Genomic DNA, 22452 nt, shown 5'->3' with positions numbered 1-22452 from the left:
AATTATCGAAAATGTAAAATGATTAAGGAAGACTTCGTTTAGCCAAACGTGGACAAGGGGGGGTGGGGGGAACGTCACACCATCTTTCGCCTTTAACAAATACCAGTTAATAAGAAACAGGCAAATCACAAAAGTACATACAACGTCTATTAAACGCCTTAAAATGTCATCTGTGTCGCCGATTTTGCCTCAGGAAAGACCCTGGATATAATGCATGTGAAAATGACATAAGAAATAAACGCTCCCAGATGGCGGAAGCCCGGGGCTGCCGGGCGGAAGAGTGGCGGGGCAGACGCGATTAGCGTCACATGATCACTGTTAGGAAAGGGGGAAGGAAGGAAGGTGGGGGAGGGTGTTGGGGTAAAACGCTGACAGAAGGCTGGCAGGCAGGTACAGAGGGCTACCAACTTTGATCAGACGTGGTGGAGGATGACGGTACCGGGGGAGCTCGGCTGCTGAGGCTGCAGTACGGATATGACGGGCCTGTGACAGGTTTGTGACACCCCCTCCCCGCATTGTGTTAACTTTAGTATTCGAGTCAGACTTTAAACTCGGCGTTCTAAAACGTGTTTCCGCGATCGGTCTTTACAACGATTTCTAAAAATATATATTTTAAGTCCTGGCTTTGGGCAGTGATCCATGCTGCCCATTATGATATACCCGCATTGAATACATGCGATTAACACCGTGGGATGACACGGTCTCAGCCTGTGGACCGATCACCCCCTTTACGGTTCATCAGCCTTTACATCGTATAGCACATTCCTGCAGAACGTGTCGACTTTTCCCGTGATCATGCTGTTAAACGTCCAACGACGACAGCTAGTCAACTTAGTGACATCGTTTTCGTAAAATCCCAGGAATGGGGGCGGTTGTCTGTTAGCTAGCTACTAACCAGCTGTGCAAAAACTTAACCGAGAATAGGAGCTGCTTGGTCATTTTGGATTGCATTTCACCAGATCGACGTCCAGATCAAGCGAGGGAGGAAGGCACTGCAGTTAGATCGCACGCTGCCAGTGCCTTTTTATCGTTATAAACTTGCAAAAGGCGAAGCTCAGGTGCTGGTGCTTTAAATACGAATTTATCCGTATTTAAACTGTTTCTACACCGATGGGGACGCTGGACAGTGACGGTGGCCTGCAATTTACAAGACAATAGCAGGTTCTTGCCGTGGTTAGCAGACATTATGCTGCCTCCACTTACATTCCGAGTTGAACTAAATTTGCTGCGTCAGGAGAGGTAATTTTGCTATATATGACTGGACTCGAAGCGTGCTGATATACTTTTGACGTCTTAATACAGTCAATACTATATATTATGGGTTAGCACCCGTAACAGCTCTCATAAGAGGGAAAATATAGTCGGAAAAAGTCCTGTTTATTTCCTTTTTATGGTGAATGGAGGAATGGATTTAAAAATGGGGACAGAAGCGTGACTCAGCAGGTTCCGCTGTTGGATAACAAGCGTGAGGCGTGACGCCGCTCTGTCACACTGTCAGATCAGCGCGAGCCTGGAGGCTCTGCTCGTGCTGCTTCTCTGACGGAAGTATATATATATTACTCCCTAAAATTCATTTGCAATTTCGCTGTAAATAGATTTACAATGATTTGCTAGTAATTGTATTACTCATACTGCTAGTGAAATTATGCAACCAAATGAAAATATACCGGAGCTTGGAACCCCCTAGCACTACTGTGGTCACATAATAACTAAGAATTAAGGACCGGAGATGCCTTTAATATTACTTTCTTGTATTGAATATCTTCCGCTCCAGATGGAACTACAGGTAGGTATGTCACAAAAAATTTCAAAGTTGTTGGATTTTTACAAAAATAGCACCAGAAGAAAGGGCTTGATAAGACCTTTCCAATGATACCAAGAACTTCTTTCTGTGGTGAATGGCAAGAAAGTTATAGGATATTTTGTAACGCCAATTAAGGCTTTTTAACGTCCACTTAGTAACAGATAAAACAATGGAGAACCATACTTGACTTTGTGACCTGTTTATGGTGTTCAGAAAAATGAGCATAACTCTGTTATTGTTTATCAGATTTTAATAAACTAGGTATCATTAGAAAGCTTATTCCTTGCCTAACAGTCTCAGATACACTGAAAATAAAACAAATAATTATTTAATTTATTTGTCTGTCAATTAATACTCACCGGAGAATGTATGTAGTGAATAATACAAAGAATGTCTTTTCAAAGAGTCCACAGCATCAAATTAAAAAGTACTTTGTGTTATCATTATAATCCATTCAATAATAATACATTTGAAAAGCATTGTCCATAGTAAAGTATCAAAAGGTACAGGTAAATATGCAGTATGTGCCCGTAAAGAACTATCTGATCTCCGGGATTGAAGAAAAGAAGTCTTTGAGATGCTACCTTGCTATGCCAGCCCGTGCTGGTTGTGGAGGATTACGTTCTCTCTTCATGTTAAAGGTAACTGCAAAGACAATATGCAACTATTTCTAGCCTTTCCAACCCATTCAAAATTATCAATCATCTGTGTTACAAAAGCAAGCGATGGGTATCTACTCCATTTTATTACAAGAATATATATTCATAAACACATATAACCTCATTTAAAAGCCTTCACATCATTTTAAAGCTGTAAATTCCATGCTGAAAATCATGCTATTTTCGGCTCTTGCTGCACTGTTCACCACAAAACATGACCGGCTCTCGCGGCGGATCCAAAAAAGTGAACTGCTGATCGATACATTTTGCTCAAAATACGCCTAAATACAATAAACTAACTAAGAAATATAATTATCATAGTTTGAAGAATAATTCTGCTTACCTTTATTGTCCCAACGAAGGTTTTAACGAGTGAAATTTTCGGTAAGATCGGGAGGAAATTTCGAAGTTATCAGAAAGTCAGATTACCGTGTTTTGAATGGAAATCCCCAGATGAAGGTGTGTTTTACGTTATCAGAACGGGTTACCCTAATAGACACAAAAATAACACATCAAAAAGGCAAAAACTATTGGGATACCCTGGTGCTCTGGGGAATGGCGACCAAATTGAAAACGAGGCTTATGGTTAGACTTGATTGGAGATATCAAGTTATTAATGGAGGCAAATGTACATTTTAAGAGTCTGGTGTTAAATGCACATCAGGATGGCGTTTGACCTAAACAAACATTTGCTTGTAATATTGAAAGTAAAAAAAAAGTTCCCCTCACAGAGAAAATCACTGCAGACATGCTGCCGTCTTACATTTTCCTCCTTTTTTCCCGGACTAGACAATGGCTGACGGCATGTCCTCAGAGATCCCGCGCTCCTCCAGCTTCTCTTTCCAGTCCTCGGTGCACAGCGCCCATGTCCTGCGCTGCCTGGACGAGCAGAGGAGGTGCGATGCACTGTGTGACCTGACGGTGGCGGTAGAGAGCCGTAGCTTCCGCGCGCACCGCGCTGTGCTGGCCGCCTGCAGCGACTACTTCCAGAGCCGTGTTGGCAGCCATGCCAGCGAGGGGCTCATCATTACCCTGCCTGAAGAGGTAAAAATGTAAAGTGTACGTCTAAACCGGCGGTGTGCAGTGGTCAGGGGCAGGTTTTTTGCTTCTGGGGTCTCACGCCTCCCTGCTTATTTAAAAGCTGGTGAATACAGTCAGAAGATCTTACAACCCCATTTCCAAAACAGTCGGGGCGCTGTATAAAATGTAAATAAAAACAGAATGCACTGATTTGCAATTCACATAAACCCATATTTAACTGAAAATAGAACAAAGACACCAAATGTAGAAACTGAGAAATTCAAACTGACCATATAGTTATCATAAAACAATAAAATTTTCAATTTCAATTTTACACAGTGTCCCGTTTTTGGAAACAAGGTTGTACCTAGCTGGTTAGCAGAACATGCTGCTTCAGCACTTACTAAATAAGGAAAGTGTTTTTTATATTAAGTGTAGTGACTGCTTGTGGCCAATAGGGGGCCCCAAGCAAATGCTTGGTTTGAGTGGTGGTAAACACCGCTGCTGCCCATGCTGGCTTGTGAGTCGTACTGTAGCCTCGCATGTTCAGGGGCATTGGTTCAATTCCTACCCCTGCTGGTGTGTGTGTGTAGAATTTGTGGGTTTTCCCTGTCACATGGGTTTGTTAAGGTTACTCCACAGTCCTCCTGCAGTCAAAATCATGCAGTTTGGGCATTCCCTGCCTCGTGCCCTTTGATAGACTGGCATCCCATCCAGGGTGTCCCCTGCCTCGTGCCCTGTGATAGACTGGCATCCCATCCAGGGTGTCCCCTGCCTCGTGCCCTGTGATAGACTGGCATCCCATCCAGGGTGTCCCCTGCCTCGTGCCCTGTGATAGACTGGCATCCCATCCTGGGTGTCCCCTGCCTCGTGCCCTGTGATAGACTGGCATCCCATCCAGGGTGTCCCCTGCCTCGTGCCCTGTGATAGACTGGCATCCCATCCTGGGTGTCCCCTGCCTCGTGCCCTGTGATAGACTGGCATCCCATCCAGGGTGTCCCCTGCCTCGTGCCCTGTGATAGACTGGCATCCCATCCAGGGTGTCCCCTGCCTCGTGCCCTGTGATAGACTGGCATCCCATCCAGGGTGTCCCCTGCCTCGTGCCCTGTGATAGACTGGCATCCCATCCTGGGTGTCCCCTGCCTCGTGCCCTGTGATAGACTGGCATCCCATCCTGGGTGTCCCCTGCCTCGTGCCCTGTGATAGACTGGCATCCCATCCTGGGTGTCCCCTGCCTCGTGCCCTGTGATAGACTGGCATCCCATCCTGGGTGTCCCCTGCCTCGTGCCCTGTGATAGACTGGCATCCCATCCAGGGTGTCCCCTGCCTCGTGCCCTGTGTTTCCTCACATAAGTTCCATGCTCACTGGAATTCTGTACCAGATGAGTGCTTATGGACCACTGATAGACAGAATGAATGTAATTAAATCAGCTAATGCTGAGTATGTCCCGACTAATGGTCATCATGCTTCTTTTGATAAATATAACAACATGTACACACTGTGTTAAGGCTGATGACTAATTAATAATTAAGCTCCCACACAGTGCTTGAAGTATGTCATTTGGAAAGCTTTGTGAGCCTGTACTATGACTTATTTTTTAGGTGACTGTGAAAGGGTTCGAGCCATTGCTACAGTTTGCCTACACTGCCAAGCTCTTATTCACCAAAGAAAACATTCTGGAGATCCACAACTGTGCAGCCGTCTTAGGATTTCACAACCTCGACAAAGCTTGTTTCGAGTTCCTCATCCCCAAGTTCTTCGACAAGAGCAGGGGTCTGCAGGGAACTCGGAGGAAGTCGTGCTGCAGACAGAAAAAGCAAGTGGACATTAGCGTAGGTGTAACCGAGGATGATGATCACCATGGGGCCCAGCCGGGTGCTGGCTCCGAGATGGCACTTCCCCAAAGGAGGAGCAGTGAAATTCAGTGTCCTGTGGCAGAAATGTCCTTGGAGATAGCAGAGAGCCACGGACAGGATTGCGCTGAGATGGACGTGCAAACGGACTACGCCCTTCCGAGTTCCAACAGCAGTGCATTGCAGCTGGCTTGTGGGAAGGACCGTCTGTGTTTGGAGAATTGCGGTCCTCAAATGCCATTCCCGTCGCCAGCTCTGTCCAGTGAAGGCTGCGCGTCCCCTTGCCTACCCTGCACTGGCGGGGACCACGATGACAGTAGTGTTTGTTGTGGGACCAGGACTGAGATCAGTGACGATTGTGTGAGCGAGGTTGCCGTTACGGCCGACTGTCTCCCCTGTGTGACGACATCTTCTGCAAGTCCTGCCTCCATGGCCTTCAGGGAGACGCTAGACATGGCCTGCAGTCAGCCATGTGGACCAGCGCCGCCCGGGCCTGGCTGCTGTCCAGTCGCTCCCTTTGGAGATCTCGATTCTTCTGTAGTCGTGGGAGGAGATGCAACACTGGAACCGACTGGAAGTCAAGGGGTGGTGGACATCATCCCTTCCGAGGCAGCCCTCCCTGACCTGACCCCAGACAAGCCGGGGCCGGAACGGAGTAGCGTAGAGCGGGAGGTGGCTGAGCACCTAGCCAAGGGTTTCTGGTCCGATTTGTGCCCCCCGCAGGCCGAGCCCCTGATCTTGGAACCTGTGGCCCAGTCCACGCTGGACAAGACCACAGACTTCCACTGGCTGAAGCACCTGGACCTGACATCCAGCACAGGTGACTGCCCCTTCCTCAGAGACCTGGGAGCAGATGAGGTGCAGCTTCCCAATAACGAGCAGGGGCTGCAGCTGGAGAAGAGCCCCCAAGTCTCCTCCCTCAACTCCGGGGAGGATTCCGATTTCGACACTGAGGGGGATAGCGAGCCATACACCGAGAGAGCTCAAGAGGTGAGTAATGTCCGTGGTCGAGAGACGACATTGAGCAAGAAGTCAGAAGCATGTAGGGTTACAAGTTCATAGTGGGGATGCAATGAAGAAGTCCCAAGTAACTCAGTTCATACAGCTGTACATTTCTCACATTTTGCTAAACTTGGAACTGAATTTCTGTCATTCACATTCCTTGATCCTCCTGGTAGTTTTAGAACTAAATTCTTTGCACCAGTGCTTTTGTGTTTTTTAATTGTGTTTTTCAAAGTATTCTGGAATTTCTTATAGATTGCAAAGATCCTCAATTGTAGATGTGATAGATTTTCATTGTCTTACAACTTTTAGCACTTTACAACTGTTATGTCACTTCCTACTGCACAGCTCAAGTGATTGTTCAGTGTGCAGAGGTGGGGTTCACGTAGAATGATTTTACTAACAAAAGTGAATTTCAGATCCTTAAAATCTTCCCGCCAGTATAATCATGCCTCAGTTGGCCTCCAAGTTTTTGTCACTAAGGGTGGAGGTTGTGTCACTTCCCCAATGAAGAGCCAATCAGGAGAGGGGGAGAAAGGTGAATCCAAGGAGGACAGGTCAACTGTCGCCCACTTCCTGAATGGCAGGGGCTACATCCCGAAACCCTCATTTTCGCCACCCTCCCTCGCTACCTCTCCATCGCCCCAGAGGTCTTTCCGAATTCCAAATGTCCAAGTGCTGTCCCCATTCCTTAGAGAACGAGTAACTGAGGGCCGATTTTCACCCAAATCCCCCCTTCGCCAGGGATGTGTGGAAGTATAGTTGAAAAGCATTTCGCATCAAAAGTGTGGAGAGACTGAAGAAGTGTCTTATTTGTGGAAAGATTTTAATGACTTCTAACTGTGGTTTTCCCTGAGGAAACGAACTATTATTTAGATTTATTTGGATACTTAATATTTGGTTTTTGTAATGGATTTTGTTTTCAAATGACATATAAACACCTTTCAATATGCTCATTAATAGCTTATTTAGATGTTTTATTTACAGTAAGATAAAGGGAAACATCGCAAGGAACCAGGGAAAGAATAATGGGTAACCAAACCATAATAAAACAGCCTTTTTTTGTGGGGGCGAAGCATAAGTAATACTTCAGTGATGACTTCATACATAGAGGCGGAACGTGGTAAGTCATTGAGGGTGCAAGTGTGTCCCGATACCACTTTTTTGCGCGAGCTCCCTTACTTACTCACTCTCTCTCCTTCCATCCCTCATCAGCTTCATGAACTTTCAACTTTAGACAGCAAGTCATAGAGGGAGGGGGTGGAAAAAGTTTTGGGATGTAGCCAGGATACATCATCCCCCCCCTACAGTCCCCCCCCCCCACCCCAGAGGCCTAAAATCTGTCACACTCATGTCCCCAGGTTCAGCTCCCCTTTCCGGCAGAGGAGATCTCGTCCCTGAGCCGCAACGACTTCCAGCATCTGCTGAAGGTGCACCCCCTGACCCGGGAACAGCTGGACTTCGTGCATGACATCCGGCGTCGCAGCAAGAACCGTGTCGCGGCGCAGCGCTGCCGCAAGCGCAAGCTGGACTGCATCCAGAACCTGGAGTGCGAGATTAACAAACTGGTGCGTGCTTTGTTTTAACCGACTAAATTAATTAGGTGATTACCTTTAATTAAGCAATTAAATCACAATAAACACGTGCTAGATTTGATTGTCTGTCTGCACCAGCCAGGGGTGGCTGATGTCAGCTTTAGAATGTTATAGGTCAACCGGCTGCAGTTTATAAGCATGGTTCCCCTTCTGGTCCTGATTTCTAAACAGTTTAGTGCTTCACCATTGATTCCCCAGCCTGGGAATTGTTAAAATGGCTGGTGCTCTCAAACACCACCAGTTACTCCCCATCCCAGAGCGTTTCTGCATCGTTCCTGTTATGTCAGCAATGGCCTACATAAACCCTGAATCGATTGCTTATTGTTAAAAAAATAATAGTGCTCAATGGACAACAGGTTGAGTGCTCTAAGCGTGACATAGAATATAGATCAGAATATATATTTCACCCAGACAGTGAAGTTGACCTAAAAGTGATGTTAAAAATTTTTACTTGTCTAGAATATAGAATGTACCTAGTTCATGTTGAGTTATATTCTCTATGGTGGCGGCAGGTGAAGTTTCACCAGATTTTACTGAATTGAGCGGCTGAGAGGAAACGTAATGAGAAGCTGCTTTTTATGAGTTTGCCACCTCTGTTGTGAGCCCTTGCCTTCAAGTTGCTGTTTTCTGCCTTTGTTGACCTTTGGCTCAATTCAAGTGAGGCAGCTGACTGGCTTCGTCCAAAACAGCTGCTGGTGTAGCTTGCAGTTCGATTCATTGATAATCGGGTTTAAAAGGCTGAGCTGAAAATCAGGGCCGCTCCTCAGCCTGTGCCTTTAACCACCAGAACCATGCTGTTCTCTCTGGTTTTACTTTATACTTGAAAGTTTTGAGGTTTGAATCCAGTCTGCAGCAGAGTGGCCACATTGCCATTGGAACCCTTGAGCGAGGCCCTTAACCCCCAAAACTGCTCCAGGGCATCTGGAGAGCCGGCCTGACCCTGCGCTCAGTCCCCAGGCTTCACTCTCATCTGTATGTGTGTGTCCTAAAGGAGAGCATGATGGGATATGCAGAAAGAAGCCGTCCACTGCACCTGTACTCATACTGGCAGAAATGACAAGTAAAGCATCATTTCCTGTGATTTATTCCACTTGCCTTGCAGAACAGCGAGAAGCAGAAGCTGCTGCAGGAGAGGAACCAGCTCCGGATCTCCATGAAGGAGACTCTGCAGAAGCTCTCAGGCCTGTGCCAGAAGGTGTGCAACGAGACCGGCCTCGTACCAGAACAACTGCAGCCCCTGGCGAAGCAGTCGGCCCTGGACGGGCTCCCCCCCGCGCCCACCGCCACCGCCGGCCCCCACCGGGACAGCCCCGAGCAGGACACCCCCACAGGCTTCTCTGTAGACTTCTGTGCAGATGAGGTCATCACCGCCACCCAGCAACCAGCTCCGCTGGACTGTGGTACAGACAGGCCTGTCTCCGTGGCAACCAGCTGCCCCAGTCCGGAGCTTTGCGACCCGATTTCCATCATGGGTATCTGTCTGGACAGGAGCGCTACGTGCGTGACTGACACAGGGTCTTTCACACCCTCCCCCTTTCCTAATTTTAAATAACGGACTTAAACATTTAGTTTATCATTTTTAAACCTGCTGTCTGGTCCACAAAATTTGTCCCTGCAGTATTATCCAAGTCTTTTTTGATATATCTTTAATATATGATGTATATATCCATCATTTTACCCAGGGAATGGAAAAGGCTGTGGAAGCAAACATTGCTTTTTGTTACTACCAAAGATTAGCACCCCAGCATAAAGCAAACTAGTTTTTATTATTGATTATACCTTCCTAATGAGGTCTTTATAATGAATGTACATACAAGTATATGTACTTCCAGTATGTTTCTGTATGTTTGCATACATACAATATATTTACAGAATCAGTATGGCATTTCAGTATGCAATATGTATGTAACATTTGCAAGATTTATGGATCTTATGGTCATAACCCTGTTATTTTTTTTAAGTGGTATGGCCAGGAATTTGGTTTAAATGCACTGGAACAAAGTGCCTTATTTTTAACTACAGGACCACAGCGTGCCCTGAAAATGCTTGTTCCACAACGCCGCTGCCCACCGCAGCCGGACCATTCCTGGGTTGGTGGGGGGTGGGGGGGAGTGGAGGGGAGAGTCGTACTATTATCACACCTTGGGTGGTTGTCATGTCCTTTTGAGGACGTGAGCATTTTAGTCGCTGCCATGTGCTCAGTGGCCTGAATGGGAAACGTTTCCAGTAACGAATCTGGTTTATTGGAGACGTCACTGACCGGCATGTGCTGGTGCTGCGGAGGTGAATATTTGACAGTCCTCTGTTTGTTGACGTAACACCAAAACATGAACCGCAGACACACCTGTGCATCTTAGGCTTTTTGGTCTTTTCTGTCTTTGGGTTGCATTTTTATAACTTTACAGCTGGGTATTATACAGTAGCAAATTTAGAATAGGTACCTTCTGTTAAGATAGATTAGTTTTCTTGGGGTTAACTTGAACCTCGTAGCCTCATCTCTGAGTACTCTAACCCTATGTTACCCTCCGTAAAATATGTGCAATAGGAATTAAATGAATTATAGATTGTATGAGGATTTATGAAAGCAAAACAAATTGCAAAAAAAAAGCTATGTAAATTTTGGAGTCATGTTGTTTTGAAACAAACGTCTTTAATATGCAATATTCCAGGGTTCTCTCTTCCAGTCACTGAACCTGGGTGAGTGCTTCTAGCACGTGGGACATTGTTTCCCAGCTCGGTCCTCGGGGACCCCCCCCCCCCCCCCGGTCCACATTTTTACTGCCTCCCAGCTCCCTCCCAGACAGCCTCCAAACGTGGACTGTCTGGGTTTCCCAGACACTGATGTAGAGTCAATCACCTCATCAGACACGTTAAATTTCAACAGCTCAATCAGATGATTTAATGAAGCCTAAATGTAAGAGCAATCAGCCCCAAACCTTTGCTGGGCGGATGTGTCCTTACGAGCCGGTTAGTCGCTGCTTCGTGAGGCAGGATTTGCAATCATAGCTGATACTTATTCCAATCTCGAGTTGAAGAGCGGCTGAACAGAGATTGATATAGGTGATTAGTTACAAAATGTATTTATTACATTGATTGATAAGGATGTACAAAAATGTTATTACTGTCAATGTTATTGATTGTACTGAGCAAATTGCCGGTAGCATTAAAGCACTTAGTTTTCAAGTCAAACTTAAGTCAGTAGTGACCAAATACGATCTTGCATAACTCTTGGTTTTACCTGCTACTCCTAATTATTACAGATGTTTATTAAGTATGTATGTGTGTGTTAAGTATTAGGGGGCAGCGTGTGGGCTCAGTGGGCTAAGCCTGTGTACCTGTAATCAGAAGGTTACCAGTTCAAACCCAGCCTCAGCATATCTGCGGGTCCTTGAGCAAGGCCCTTAACCCCCAGCTCCCTGGGCACCACTACAGGTGGCTGCCCTTCACAGACAGCTTACTCTACAAGGAGCAAGTTGAGGGAGGTGTAAAGACAATTTCCCCACGGGGATCAATAAAATATCTATTATTATGTGCATTTAGGCTTAATTAGGGGGTTATGGGACGATCAGATAGGAGGTTGCCATAATTTTCTGAAATTTACAGGATCTAAAAAGGATATAAGGTTTGGTTCACAGACCTGCACCAATCTAGCTCCGTTCCATTTGACCTGTGATCAAAGGCATTAAATCATAAAAAATATTGATATGCATTCAGATCTACTGTAATATTTTTGAAAATTTAGAAACTGCTGTTATTTGTCCTTTGATATCTTCCGTTTATCTTGCAATAACTCATTTCAGACGATTTAACCCGATGATTTTCTGCTTCCATTGTATCAGGTGCTAGTAATACAGTCTCTGGTTTCCTATATTCCTGTATTGGAAAAATGTTCTCTTTTGTTATAGCTGCATGATACTAATGAAGAGTGTTATAAATTAGACTGCACGGCAGCCTGAAAGCAGCCTTTTATATAATATCTTGTTTGGATAGCTGATCCTTGGTGTGTCAGATGGTTGCTGAAACGTAACACCGTAAGTTAATACGACGTCTATGTCTATCTTGCGTAATTAAGCCATGTGGTCAATAACCGCAATTTTCTTGGGAACCAGGGAGCCGTAAGTCCTTCTGATCAATGTATGATTTTTCACTTGAAATACCGGGGGTGTGGAGGGGAGGAAGACTCAGTAACGAAATAATAATTTCGGTAAAGCAATTAAGAGTTGAGATGAAGCGTAAAAACAAAACGAATCCAGCCCCCACCCCGAAAGGGCTGGGCATAGCATTATAAAAAGTCTCAACTCCTTGAGGGCCACTGCATGTCAAGAGGTCTTTAATTGTCAAACAACCGTAGTTGAATTAGCACATTTAAAGCAATAATGAATAAAATCAAATAATGAAGTACCCGGTTGGAACAAAATCCTATGTATGAACCAACTGTCTAGGGTCTGGACTCCATAATTGTGTTTTTTTAATTGTGTTTACAAATTCTTGTTTGTTTTACCTTTTTTTATTATTTTTTTAGATAATTATGTCATTTGTCACTTTAAGGACACTTTTTTTCTCGTAACTACTTTTCTTAAACAGAGGTAAGAAATAAATGGCAAAGGTTTTTAAATGGATTCTGTGTATTTTGTGACCGCAGAGTTGGATATTTCAGAAGCACATGGAACCCCTGAGCAGTAATTTTGACAGGTTTCAATAACAGCAGCAGTAGTTGAGCAGAATTAACTTGTGTAGTACCCTGGCATGGCCGAGTGAGGGCAGTCTGTCATCAGTAGACACACTGTTGGTAAGGTCATGATTTGTTCCATATGAGGATCTTAGAAAATCTGAGCGCAACACTGAAGCAGAACATGTCCAAATGGCCCAATCATCTGTTTTAGCTTTTCTTTGTACAGTTTTATCCTTCGTCAGCTGCACAGCCTGAGAAGACACTTAGGTCTTATGTCTAGCGAGAGGAGTTTGTCTAGATTCAAGCCCTGTGGTCTCAAGCTTTCCACACCACCGGGTGTCATAAAAGTCACTTCTGGTCTCGTCCTTCTTCTTCAGAGTATCTATCATTCATTCTTTATATTTGCTATATTCTAATCAGAGGCCAATAATGTTTATTTTTTGGCAAAAAATACCGAGTTACCATGAAATGTAGACCTAAGAAAGCATATGGATCTGCTCACTCAGTTATTGAAGAAAATAATCATAGAGATGTTGTACTGACTTGGCAATCAGTGCAAAACTCACAAATCACAGAACATGCTTTCACAAAATGTGTGCACTGGTACATCTTATTAATGCGTTAGACATAACCAGCAAACATTTACTAAAGGTTACCATATTCAAGGCCCGACTTACGCACCGGCTAACCTGAGTTTTAAGGCCCCAAAAGATATTTTCCGCATGGTATGGCAGGGTTTTATGCTGTAGTGAGGGTTCTAAGTCCTGTAAATTCAGCCTTGACCATAATCCATTATTTGGGGGGGAGGGGGGAAAGGAGCGGGCGCTGATTACAGGGCGTTGCCGCGCCCACCACACGATAAACCACCTGAACCCGAGAGCAGCCATGTGGCAGGTCATACCTCAGCACTGCACTAGCCCGAATGGATGAGCCAATCCTGCCACCAAGCCCTAAATTTCCCTGTAAGTTGGAGGTGTTGAAGCAGCCAAAATAATTAAAGAAGAAACAGGATGGATCTTTACTTGGACCGTGTGTGTATTTATCCTGATTTTGAGTGGCCTCCTTGTAGTTTCTGTCGTGAATCACTGGACACTGCAAATTAGCAAGCTCTCCTATCACATAAGGCTTTCTGCACCTGTGTCTGGTTTATCAATAATATCTGAGGTTATATATAATCTTGCAGAAAAATTGGCATAATTTTTCCATTAACTTATCTAGAGAAGTGATTGGGTATAAATGATTAATTGGTGTACATTTATTAAAGGAAAAGTAATATAAAAAAACAAACTAGGAAAATCGTCATTCCTATTATACCAAGAATAGCCTCTTAAGCATCATAAATCTACAAATCTACAGTGAATTGTTTTTTTTTTTTTTAACAATGAACAGTGCTCAATGGACAACAGTTTGAGTGCTCTAAACGCGACATAGAATATAGATCAGAGTTTATTTTTCACACAATCTATCGTTTTGTAATTTATTTTGAAATTCTTAATCTATTGAAATTGTATTCCCTGAGTCATATGGTTTATACTAACTGGAGAATCGGTTTTATGTCTTTCCTAGGCGGGGAGAATATGAATAGGGATGCAGATTAGAGTTTATCCGGCGTAAGTCCCTGGTGGTCTCATTATGACTTTCAAGCTCACGAATGCCTGGGTTTTACTGACTGGGTCGCAGCTTGAAACGATCCCTAAAGTGTTTTGGAAACAAACTATTTAGTGTTTTTCAGCTTGATGTACTGTGTGACTGTTTTTATCATGACAAAATATGGAATATAAAATTTCACCTTTAATGTATTTAATCTCTTTTTTCATCTGATAGAAATTTAAGGAGGTTGTGTGTTTGGGGGGCATAAAATTCGTTATTTTCAGTGCTACAAAAATTGTTAACGTTATTTAATGAAGTAATGTAACTGTCTTGTCAATGGGCATGTGTATATATCAACCATAGTCAGTCATTGTAAAAAGTTAACAAAGTAAACTAATCTGCAGACAGGTTGATAAACCCATCGCCCGAATTAATAGTGGGGCACCCGCTTCTATTATTTGTATATCCTGCAGTTTGTGCTGTTAAAATTCACATCTGAGGTCCTTCTCCATGTCTGTGTTCTTCTGCCAGCGTTTCCAACTAAATGGGGGCAAACGGCAACAATGAGGTCTTTCGGGCAACATGTGTGGGAGAGAGGAAGATCAGTGTCAGAGCGCAGGCTGAACCAGGTCAGGCGAGGCAGTCAGGGGCTGTAATCCCAGCCCAGGAGAAAAAGAAAGACTCATAGTTTCTGATTAAGAACGCAGGGCTAGGAGATTACAGGCTGCCTGAAACAAAATGAAAGCAGAGTTAAACCCAATCCTGTAATTCATCAAAAGTCAAAAACCTTAAACCATCATTGCGACAGGAGATTAATGCAAACCCAGCTGAAGCCTTATCTTTTTCTCTCCAAATGCCCCACCAAGTGCGTGTTTGAATACGTGGATGTCTAAACCATTGACTGTTTGGTTTACTTCTTTATAGGTTTGGGCAATTTTTGATGTACTGAAAAATGACAGGAGATCCAAAGCCAGATGTAGAGGGGGGGGGGCATCTGCATCCTAAACACCACAGACAAAACACTGTGTCAGGTCCTCTTTTCCACTGCCCCTTCTTTTTCATCCCTCTCTCCCTTCATCCCTCTTTTCAATGCAGTTTCCATTTTATGCTGCTTTTCTGCTTCTTGCTGTCTTAGCCTCACTAGTCAATTTGGCCAAATAACTATTTTTATGGATTGATTATTTAACATGTTTGTTATAAAAATGCACTCTCTCTGTTTTTTATGTTGAGTGCTTCTGCTTTATGTGTTATGAATTGTATTTTATAATTGACATACCCATTCCCGGTCCAATAATTCATTTTGGGATTTTTTGTATATAGGCATCCAGTATTGTTTTGCTTCCAGGGACCTATTTTTATTTATTATTATTCTGAAAAAAATAACTTACATTCCATCATTTTGTGTTTTGCTGCAGCCATTTTTCTACTAAGTTTCTACTAAATGAAGTTTCAAGGTGAAAATTTGGGGTTAGATGTACTGAAACTTATTTGGCATTTTAAAGTGTATTTTTTATTTAAGATGGTCATTGCTTTCTTACTATCTGTCTCAGACAAAACCATTAACAGAAAAAAATGACTAAGTGTACAAAAAAAAACCACTAAAAATAATCAAAGTAGCTGATGATGTAATGGGCCATTGCCAAACTATGACAATCACTGCAGTTCACCTGGGCTTGTCTGTTAGTCCTATTTAAAATGATCAAATCTCCCTCACCCACTGCCTCGTACTGCCTCGTACACTCACTGTGCTGCTCATACCTCCTTCTCACTCTCGCCGTATTTCACTCTATCTGTGTCTCTCTCTCTTAGTGTCTCTCCTCTCTCTCACTCTCCTTCCCATCCCCTCTCAGTCAGTGTCTCTCACCCTCTCTCTGTCTCCTTCCATCCTTCGCTCTCATTTTTCTCCGGCTCCCTCCGCCTCATTCACACCACCCACCCCGCTTTGAACTTCCAAGCAGGAGCTCCTAGCGCCTAACCTCGCCCTCCTGCTTGCCGCAGCATTTAGCTACCGGCCGACTTAGTTCCTCATCCTTTCTTCCTAAAGTAACTGATTCCAACATCAGCCCCTGAGCTGTTATTCAGCAGAAGATTTTAGCTGTTAGGGTCAAAAAACAAGAAATTGGTGGAAAAGCAGCTACTGAAATATCTGCCAATAGTAATACAGAGATAAACGCTTTGCAGTTCTATGCTCTTGAAGTCAAACTTAGCCTGGAAAACAAACGGACTTCAGTGAATTTCTACACTGAATCAATTTGAATTCTCAGGTTTGTAAAAGTTTGTATGCACTATTCCAGTGTCATCTACATATTGATGATTTGATGACACATTTGGATAATGATGATGTTAATGCATTTTTAACAGCTCTCCACCGTCATTCATAATGTTTAATGTCTTTGGAATAAATATAATAATGCTGTCTCAGCCCATTTCCCAGATTCACACTGGGTCTGTGTTTTCTTAATCAGTGAGTAAATTTGTTTGGCTTCTGTCTCATTACGGTGGCTCAGTGGGTAGCTCCATTGTCTTACAGCATTGTGGATGAAATCTGAAATGTGAGTCTGCTCTGTGTGTGTGTGTGTGTGTGTGTGTATGGAGTTTGCATGGTTTCCTCCCTCAGTCCAAAGATGTGCTGTTTGGCTATCATCTTTGATTACCTGGCTGGGTGGCATGGTGGTGCAGTGGTTAGCACTGTTACTTCACATCTCTGGGTCCTTGGTTTAAGAGAGAGTGTGTGTGGGCGGGGGGGGTTCCTTGGGGTACTCCCTTTTCCCATCACAGTCCAAAAACATACTGTGGTTAATTGGAGTTACCAAAGTGCCTGTAGGTGTGCATGTGTGAGTGAGTAAATCGGCGAGTAAACTGTCTCACAAGAGTGATGAGTACTTTCGGGGGGGCCCCTGCCATCCAATTGAATATAAAATGTGCCCAGCGATAGGTTGGTGCCCCATCCTGGGTTATTCCCTGCCTTGTACCCATAGCTTCTGGGTTCCAGACCCCCATGACCTTGAATATGACAAGCAGATGCAGAAAATGGGTGGATGTGGCTACATGTCATCCCATTCAGGGTGTTTCCCCTACCTTTCTACCTATATCTTTAAGTCTTTCTTTATCTATCTATATCTTTCTGCTCAGGGTATATTAATTGTACCATACCATCTTTCTGAGATGCCTTACATTTTGAAATTATGTGGCTTTCAGCACGACATCGTGATCTGTAAGATCCATAAAATGATGAGCTCTTAATAACTACGGTTATTAAAGGTGATGTAGTCACCATGTATAAGTCATGCTGCACCTGAAAATGTTCTTTTTTTTTTGGATTTAAACGTGTTTGTCTACTTTTACCGGAATTGTATTGGTAACTGTTCCAGTGAAATTATGTAAATGAGCTGTTCCATTTTCAATATATGACTCAAATCGAATTTATGATAGAAAACCACAGCTCTTACTGCACAGCCCAAAAATAATATCACCCTCAAAACATATCTGGAAGCAAATGCCTATGACTGACTATTTACTTTAATCAATTTATCTGGCACTTTAATCTAAGCTGACTTACAGTAGAGGGAAGGGTTCTGTGTGCTTGCTGGGATCTGAACCCATGACACGTGTTGTTCGTACAGTGCTGTACTTGTTTAGTTACATTTAACAGGTTCCACTGCACCCCTAGTGCAATGCACCATCTAAGACATAAATAAAACTGATTGCATTAATTTTTCTACATGACTCATAACAATGATCATGTTATCTGCAGTCTTTGGGAGTTTATAGGAGAGCCAGAAGAACTCTATTTGTCCACCAGAGTCCTAACCACCTACCCTGGTCTGGGCCTGGCCAGAGCCTCTCCCCAGCAGCTGGAATACACGTCTGCAAGTTTCTGCATTGTTTGACTTTTTGCAGCTGTGAATTATGCACCAACTGCTCCAGTTAGATGCTGATAATTACCTTTAAAGTCCAGGTGATGTCACTTTCTTTCCAGACAATGACCTGTGTTCATGAACTTTTACAGGGCCTTTGTAGGGCACGGCTGGCCAGCTCTGTGTGGCTTTGTCCCTAGCACTGGATGTCACTACCCCAGCCAGCCCCCTCACATGAAAGGGAATCCGGAATGAACCGTGACATTTCGGAAGACCAGTTCCGACTGCTATTGAATTGTGCATCCTCCCACCATTGTTCTGCATAATAACAGTCACTGTAGCTGAACGTGCACCGAGAACAGGGCAGTAAAAAGGACCTTTTAGTGGTCGCACTTCACATCAAAGGCAATTATTGGTCGTGCCTTGTAGACCTCAAGCTGAACTGTCTTACAAGAGCACTAAGTGTTTTCAGGGTTCTTGCCATCCAATCAAATATAAAAGCTTATTAGCCTATGTTTTCATCAGCAGAATTTCCCAGAAATACCATCAGGTTTTATCATCCCCTAAAAGAGTTGCTTACCATTTTGACTATTTGGTTACATCAGACCATACAGGCATAAATCATTTGGTTATGCACAAAAAGCAGGACTGTCATCTTGAATTGAAGCCAATACCTGTTTAATACCAATTTTAGAATGAATTGCAAACATAACTCTTCGAGTAACTTAAGATTTTTACAAAAGATTGAAATGTTAATTGCCTTTCCGTCTTATAGTTAATACCTCTTGAGTGAGCATCCACATTATGCATGACGTTTCACTAAAACTTGGTTTACTACAATAATAAACTTGTAAAACCATCCTGGTGAAAAGCAAGCGGAAATGCTTCTGGCCAGTGCTTGTATTAAACTTTATAACCCGAGCCATACAAATAATGCATTAATGTCCATGTGCAGTTTATTTATTGATCTGTTATTTGGCGTAGCGGAAAGCTTAAGGCTGAATTTTCAGGCTTTAATTTAACCTGACATATTTGTTCCCAGGAGCTGTGTGGCTGTATCCATTTTAATGCGTGACTATTCGGCGGTGCGTGTCGTATGGGTGAACAGTGCGGACTCTTTCAAACGCGGCAACTGCTATGGAACCCGCTGAAAAGGACCGCATAATTCTTCATTTTTGCTTCATTGTGTAAAATTCATCTGTAAATTGTTTGAAAATTAACAATTAGTGCAACTTGACGAATAGATATGATAAGACCATATTTTAAACCGACAAGCTGGTGAATCAGCAAGAGTGTAAGATGTATTATTTATTCAGTAAATTCAATTATGCGGGTTCAGCTGCGTAGTGAAAATGTGTTTAGCGAAAGCTTTATTGTCTGAGCATATATACTGTAGCCTACCGACTAGATGATAACATGAGTTAGACTTCTAAAGTCATAGTCTTAGGTCTATAGTTAGACTGTGCTTGAATGGACACCGTTTCAACGAGTTATTAAATCGATTTGTGTTGTTTATTACTGCCTGCCAAAGTAAAACCTAATTTGCTGTCATACCTTGCAGCTTTTGAGATCCTTCATACTGATCAAAATATATTCCCTTAATATTACGGGTATAATGTGTAGAGGCTTGTGGTGAGTCACCGCCCCTTAGAAGATTCACCGGGAAAACCCCGAGCCAGCAAACACACACAGATGAGAGCCGTACATTTTCATTTGTCACTTGGCGCAGGGCTGATTACGGCAAAGCGGTGAGGCGCTGGAAAGCAGGTTTAGCACAGCAAAGGAATTATAACCCAGTCGCTCACACTTTCTGCTGTGGCGTGCATGGTGTGCAGTTTCTACACTACCCTGTAGTCACCCATGAGACTGAATACGACATACGAGATACGACAAGGCTGTAATATAACGATGATACCCCCCCACCCCAATATTTTCAAAGAGTACATACTCTATAATACTTACGGGGGGGGGGGGCAAAACAGTCAGACAAGTCAGTGATGTTCCAGCCTACTGGATAACAACCACCATCCAAGCAGAGGTGGCCTACAAGATTGACTTCTTCTCTGGTGCGGTTAAGAAGGTGCTCAACAAGTGCATCAGTGGAGAGGAAAGAATGTTAGGGATTCGAACTCATGTTGGCTGCATGAAATCCACGCGGGCATAAGCCCACACTGCTGGACCTGTCACACCCTACTTCAAGTTTTGCACAATCACAGCAAGGCTGTTTGTCTGGTATGGAGGACTGCTACCATGATTATGCTGACCCTGTCAAGCCATGTGTATAGTACCCAGAAAACGATGGACGAGAACTGTTTGTCCTGCACCGGTACTGTGAGGGCTTGACACAGGTGGTACAGTAGCAGTAACAGAGGCACAAGCAGTTGTAGTGGAAGCGCAGACAAGACGTCAACATCAATCCCATGCCTGGAACACATTACGAGTAGGAAGAATAACAGCTTCCAATATACATGCTGCCATGTCCACCGGTGTTGGCAAACCAGCTGTGTCTGATGCACAGCTGCCATCAGATGGGGGACGGACCACAAGGAAGGAGCAAGGCAGACGCATGTCACACTGACAGAATCCCGGCACGAGAACCTCAAAGTAGAGCAGCGTGGGTTTATAATACATCCATCATTTCCAGAACTTGGGGCATCACCTGATGGGCTCATTCACTGCAGCTGCTGCGGGAAACACACACTTTGTTGTGTGGATGCAGAAAGACCGTTTTGTAGTTCAGATCATACAGGATGTGGACTTCTGGATGACACTCCTGACAAATCACAGGAGTGTTCCCTGAAGGCTTCTCTATCTGAGCTTGGGGCTTGTTACTACACACAAGCAGTCTCCACAAGGCTGCATGCCAACCCTTTACAGCCATCTCACACAAAACAGAAAGAAAACCAGCACTACAGAATATAAAGAAACTGTGGTACTTTTGCAGAGGGCCGGAGGACCAGGATGACATGGTGGCTTGTGAGAGTGAAAGCTGAACAATCAAGTAATTCCACCTTGGGCGCATGGGACTCGGTAAGGCACCTCCACCAAGTGACCTTCACCAGATGGACTAAAACAGTGAAGTTCAGTACACTTTTGTGCAATAGTTTTGTTGTTACTTAAGGGTTTCACTGCCACTTGTGCATATAGGCCTACACTACCAGTGAAACGTTTCTGAGTTTTCACTGAGGAAAATGCAATAAAGATACATCTCTTCAATTCATGGATAACTGCGAATTCAGATAAGCAGTAACTTTGTAAATTACAATAATGTCACTTATTTTCTAATTTTGATCACTACTGTATACTGTACTGTATCTAACTATAAAGAAAAACTATACACCAGAAAATACATGTAGTAAAATAGCTTAAAACAGTAGGATTGTATTTGCTGAAAATAACAAATTTAATGTAAAATATTACATTTTGTAGTAAAAACACTAGTATATTTCACATAAATAATGCAACTTCCGTATTATCTGTTCGGTCAAAAACTGAAGAAGCGAAGTTGCTATGCAAAATTAAAAAACAAAAGCTGGGCAGGGTTTTCCCAAAAGCAGGTGCTTACATATTTGGAAGTTGGAACCATGCAATTGAGTGGTTTTAATTAACAAAACCAAGATGTTATAGTTTAAAAACATGTGATTCCTCGTCATGTCTTTTTTCCAAAACCACCCATGTATTTGTCTTTTGTTTCACCTTCCAAAAAAAACAAAGACATTTTAAACTTATCAATTACAGCGATAAACTGCTTTTTTTTTTTTTAATCGACTGACACCACTTGAGATGTATATACAGACGCCCCTCTACTTACGAACGAGTTACGTTCCGAACGGCCGTTCGTAACTTGACATTCAACATCATTTTAAGGGTTTACGCAAATAACATCCTCATGTTCGGCAAATTCTATATACATAAGTCAAAATACTTGAAAGTAAAACCAACCTTTTGTGCATTTCATAATGAGTTTATTCTGTATACAAAAGCCCTAAAGGTAATGAAAGGTAAAAATGCAGTAAATTTGTTTTCAATTATTATAGAATATGATTTAAAAGAAAAACCCTAGCCCCCCTTGCATGGAGTTTTTTTTTTCTTTTCTCTCTCCGTTCACTTTTTATTTTATTTGTATGCACCTGTTCTGTAGTAATATAATGATGTTTGATATTGCCGAGTTGTTTGAACATGAATGATTGTTCAATAAAAAAAAATAATAAAAAAAAGGGTTTACGCAAGTATGAAGAACTAGGATGCTGGGAATCCGCACGCTACGCTGCCGTGCGGCGGGAGTAACGGCCAGATGACGTATTATGCGGAATTGGCGCGGACAGGAAGCGGGAGCCCAACGAACACAATTTGGACTTACAGTCCTCTTCGTTCATATGTGTGAAAGTTCGTAAGTAGA

General features: G+C 43.4%; 1 protein-coding gene across 2 annotated transcripts; it reads left to right on the top strand.

Annotated features, from left to right (window-relative positions):
• Positions 1 to 323: 323 nt before the first annotated feature.
• On the top strand, positions 324 to 12549 carry LOC111851332 (transcription regulator protein BACH1-like). 2 transcript variants are annotated; one of them, XM_023826150.2, is made up of 5 exons: positions 324 to 492; positions 3253 to 3507; positions 5086 to 6327; positions 7701 to 7907; positions 9037 to 12549. In XM_023826150.2, exons 2-5 carry the CDS (start codon positions 3256 to 3258, stop codon positions 9484 to 9486), a joined length of 2151 nt encoding a protein of 716 aa, XP_023681918.2. In that variant the 5' UTR covers positions 324 to 492; positions 3253 to 3255; the 3' UTR covers positions 9487 to 12549. The 2 variants fall into 2 exon arrangements, with proteins under 2 accessions (XP_023681918.2, XP_023681919.2); XM_023826151.2 differs by having other exon boundaries at positions 9042 to 9423.
• The last annotated feature ends 9903 nt before the right edge of the window (positions 12550 to 22452 follow it).

This window comes from Paramormyrops kingsleyae, chromosome 17, assembly GCF_048594095.1.
Source record: "Paramormyrops kingsleyae isolate MSU_618 chromosome 17, PKINGS_0.4, whole genome shotgun sequence".
Lineage (NCBI taxonomy): Eukaryota > Metazoa > Chordata > Actinopteri > Osteoglossiformes > Mormyridae > Paramormyrops > Paramormyrops kingsleyae.
The sequence above is the reverse complement of the archived record's forward strand: the minus strand, read 5'-3'. Positions and strand labels throughout refer to the sequence as shown.

Excerpts from the sequence above, each read along its gene's own strand:
- LOC111851332 (XM_023826150.2), top strand. The coding sequence starts at position 3,256 with ATGGCTGACGGCATGTCCTCAGAGATCCCGCGCTCCTCCAGCTTCTCT. Across the intron at positions 6,328-7,700 it reads ACACCGAGAGAGCTCAAGAG|GTTCAGCTCCCCTTTCCGGC; the intron begins GTGAGTAATGTC and ends TCATGTCCCCAG. Across the intron at positions 7,908-9,036 it reads AGTGCGAGATTAACAAACTG|AACAGCGAGAAGCAGAAGCT; the intron begins GTGCGTGCTTTG and ends CTTGCCTTGCAG.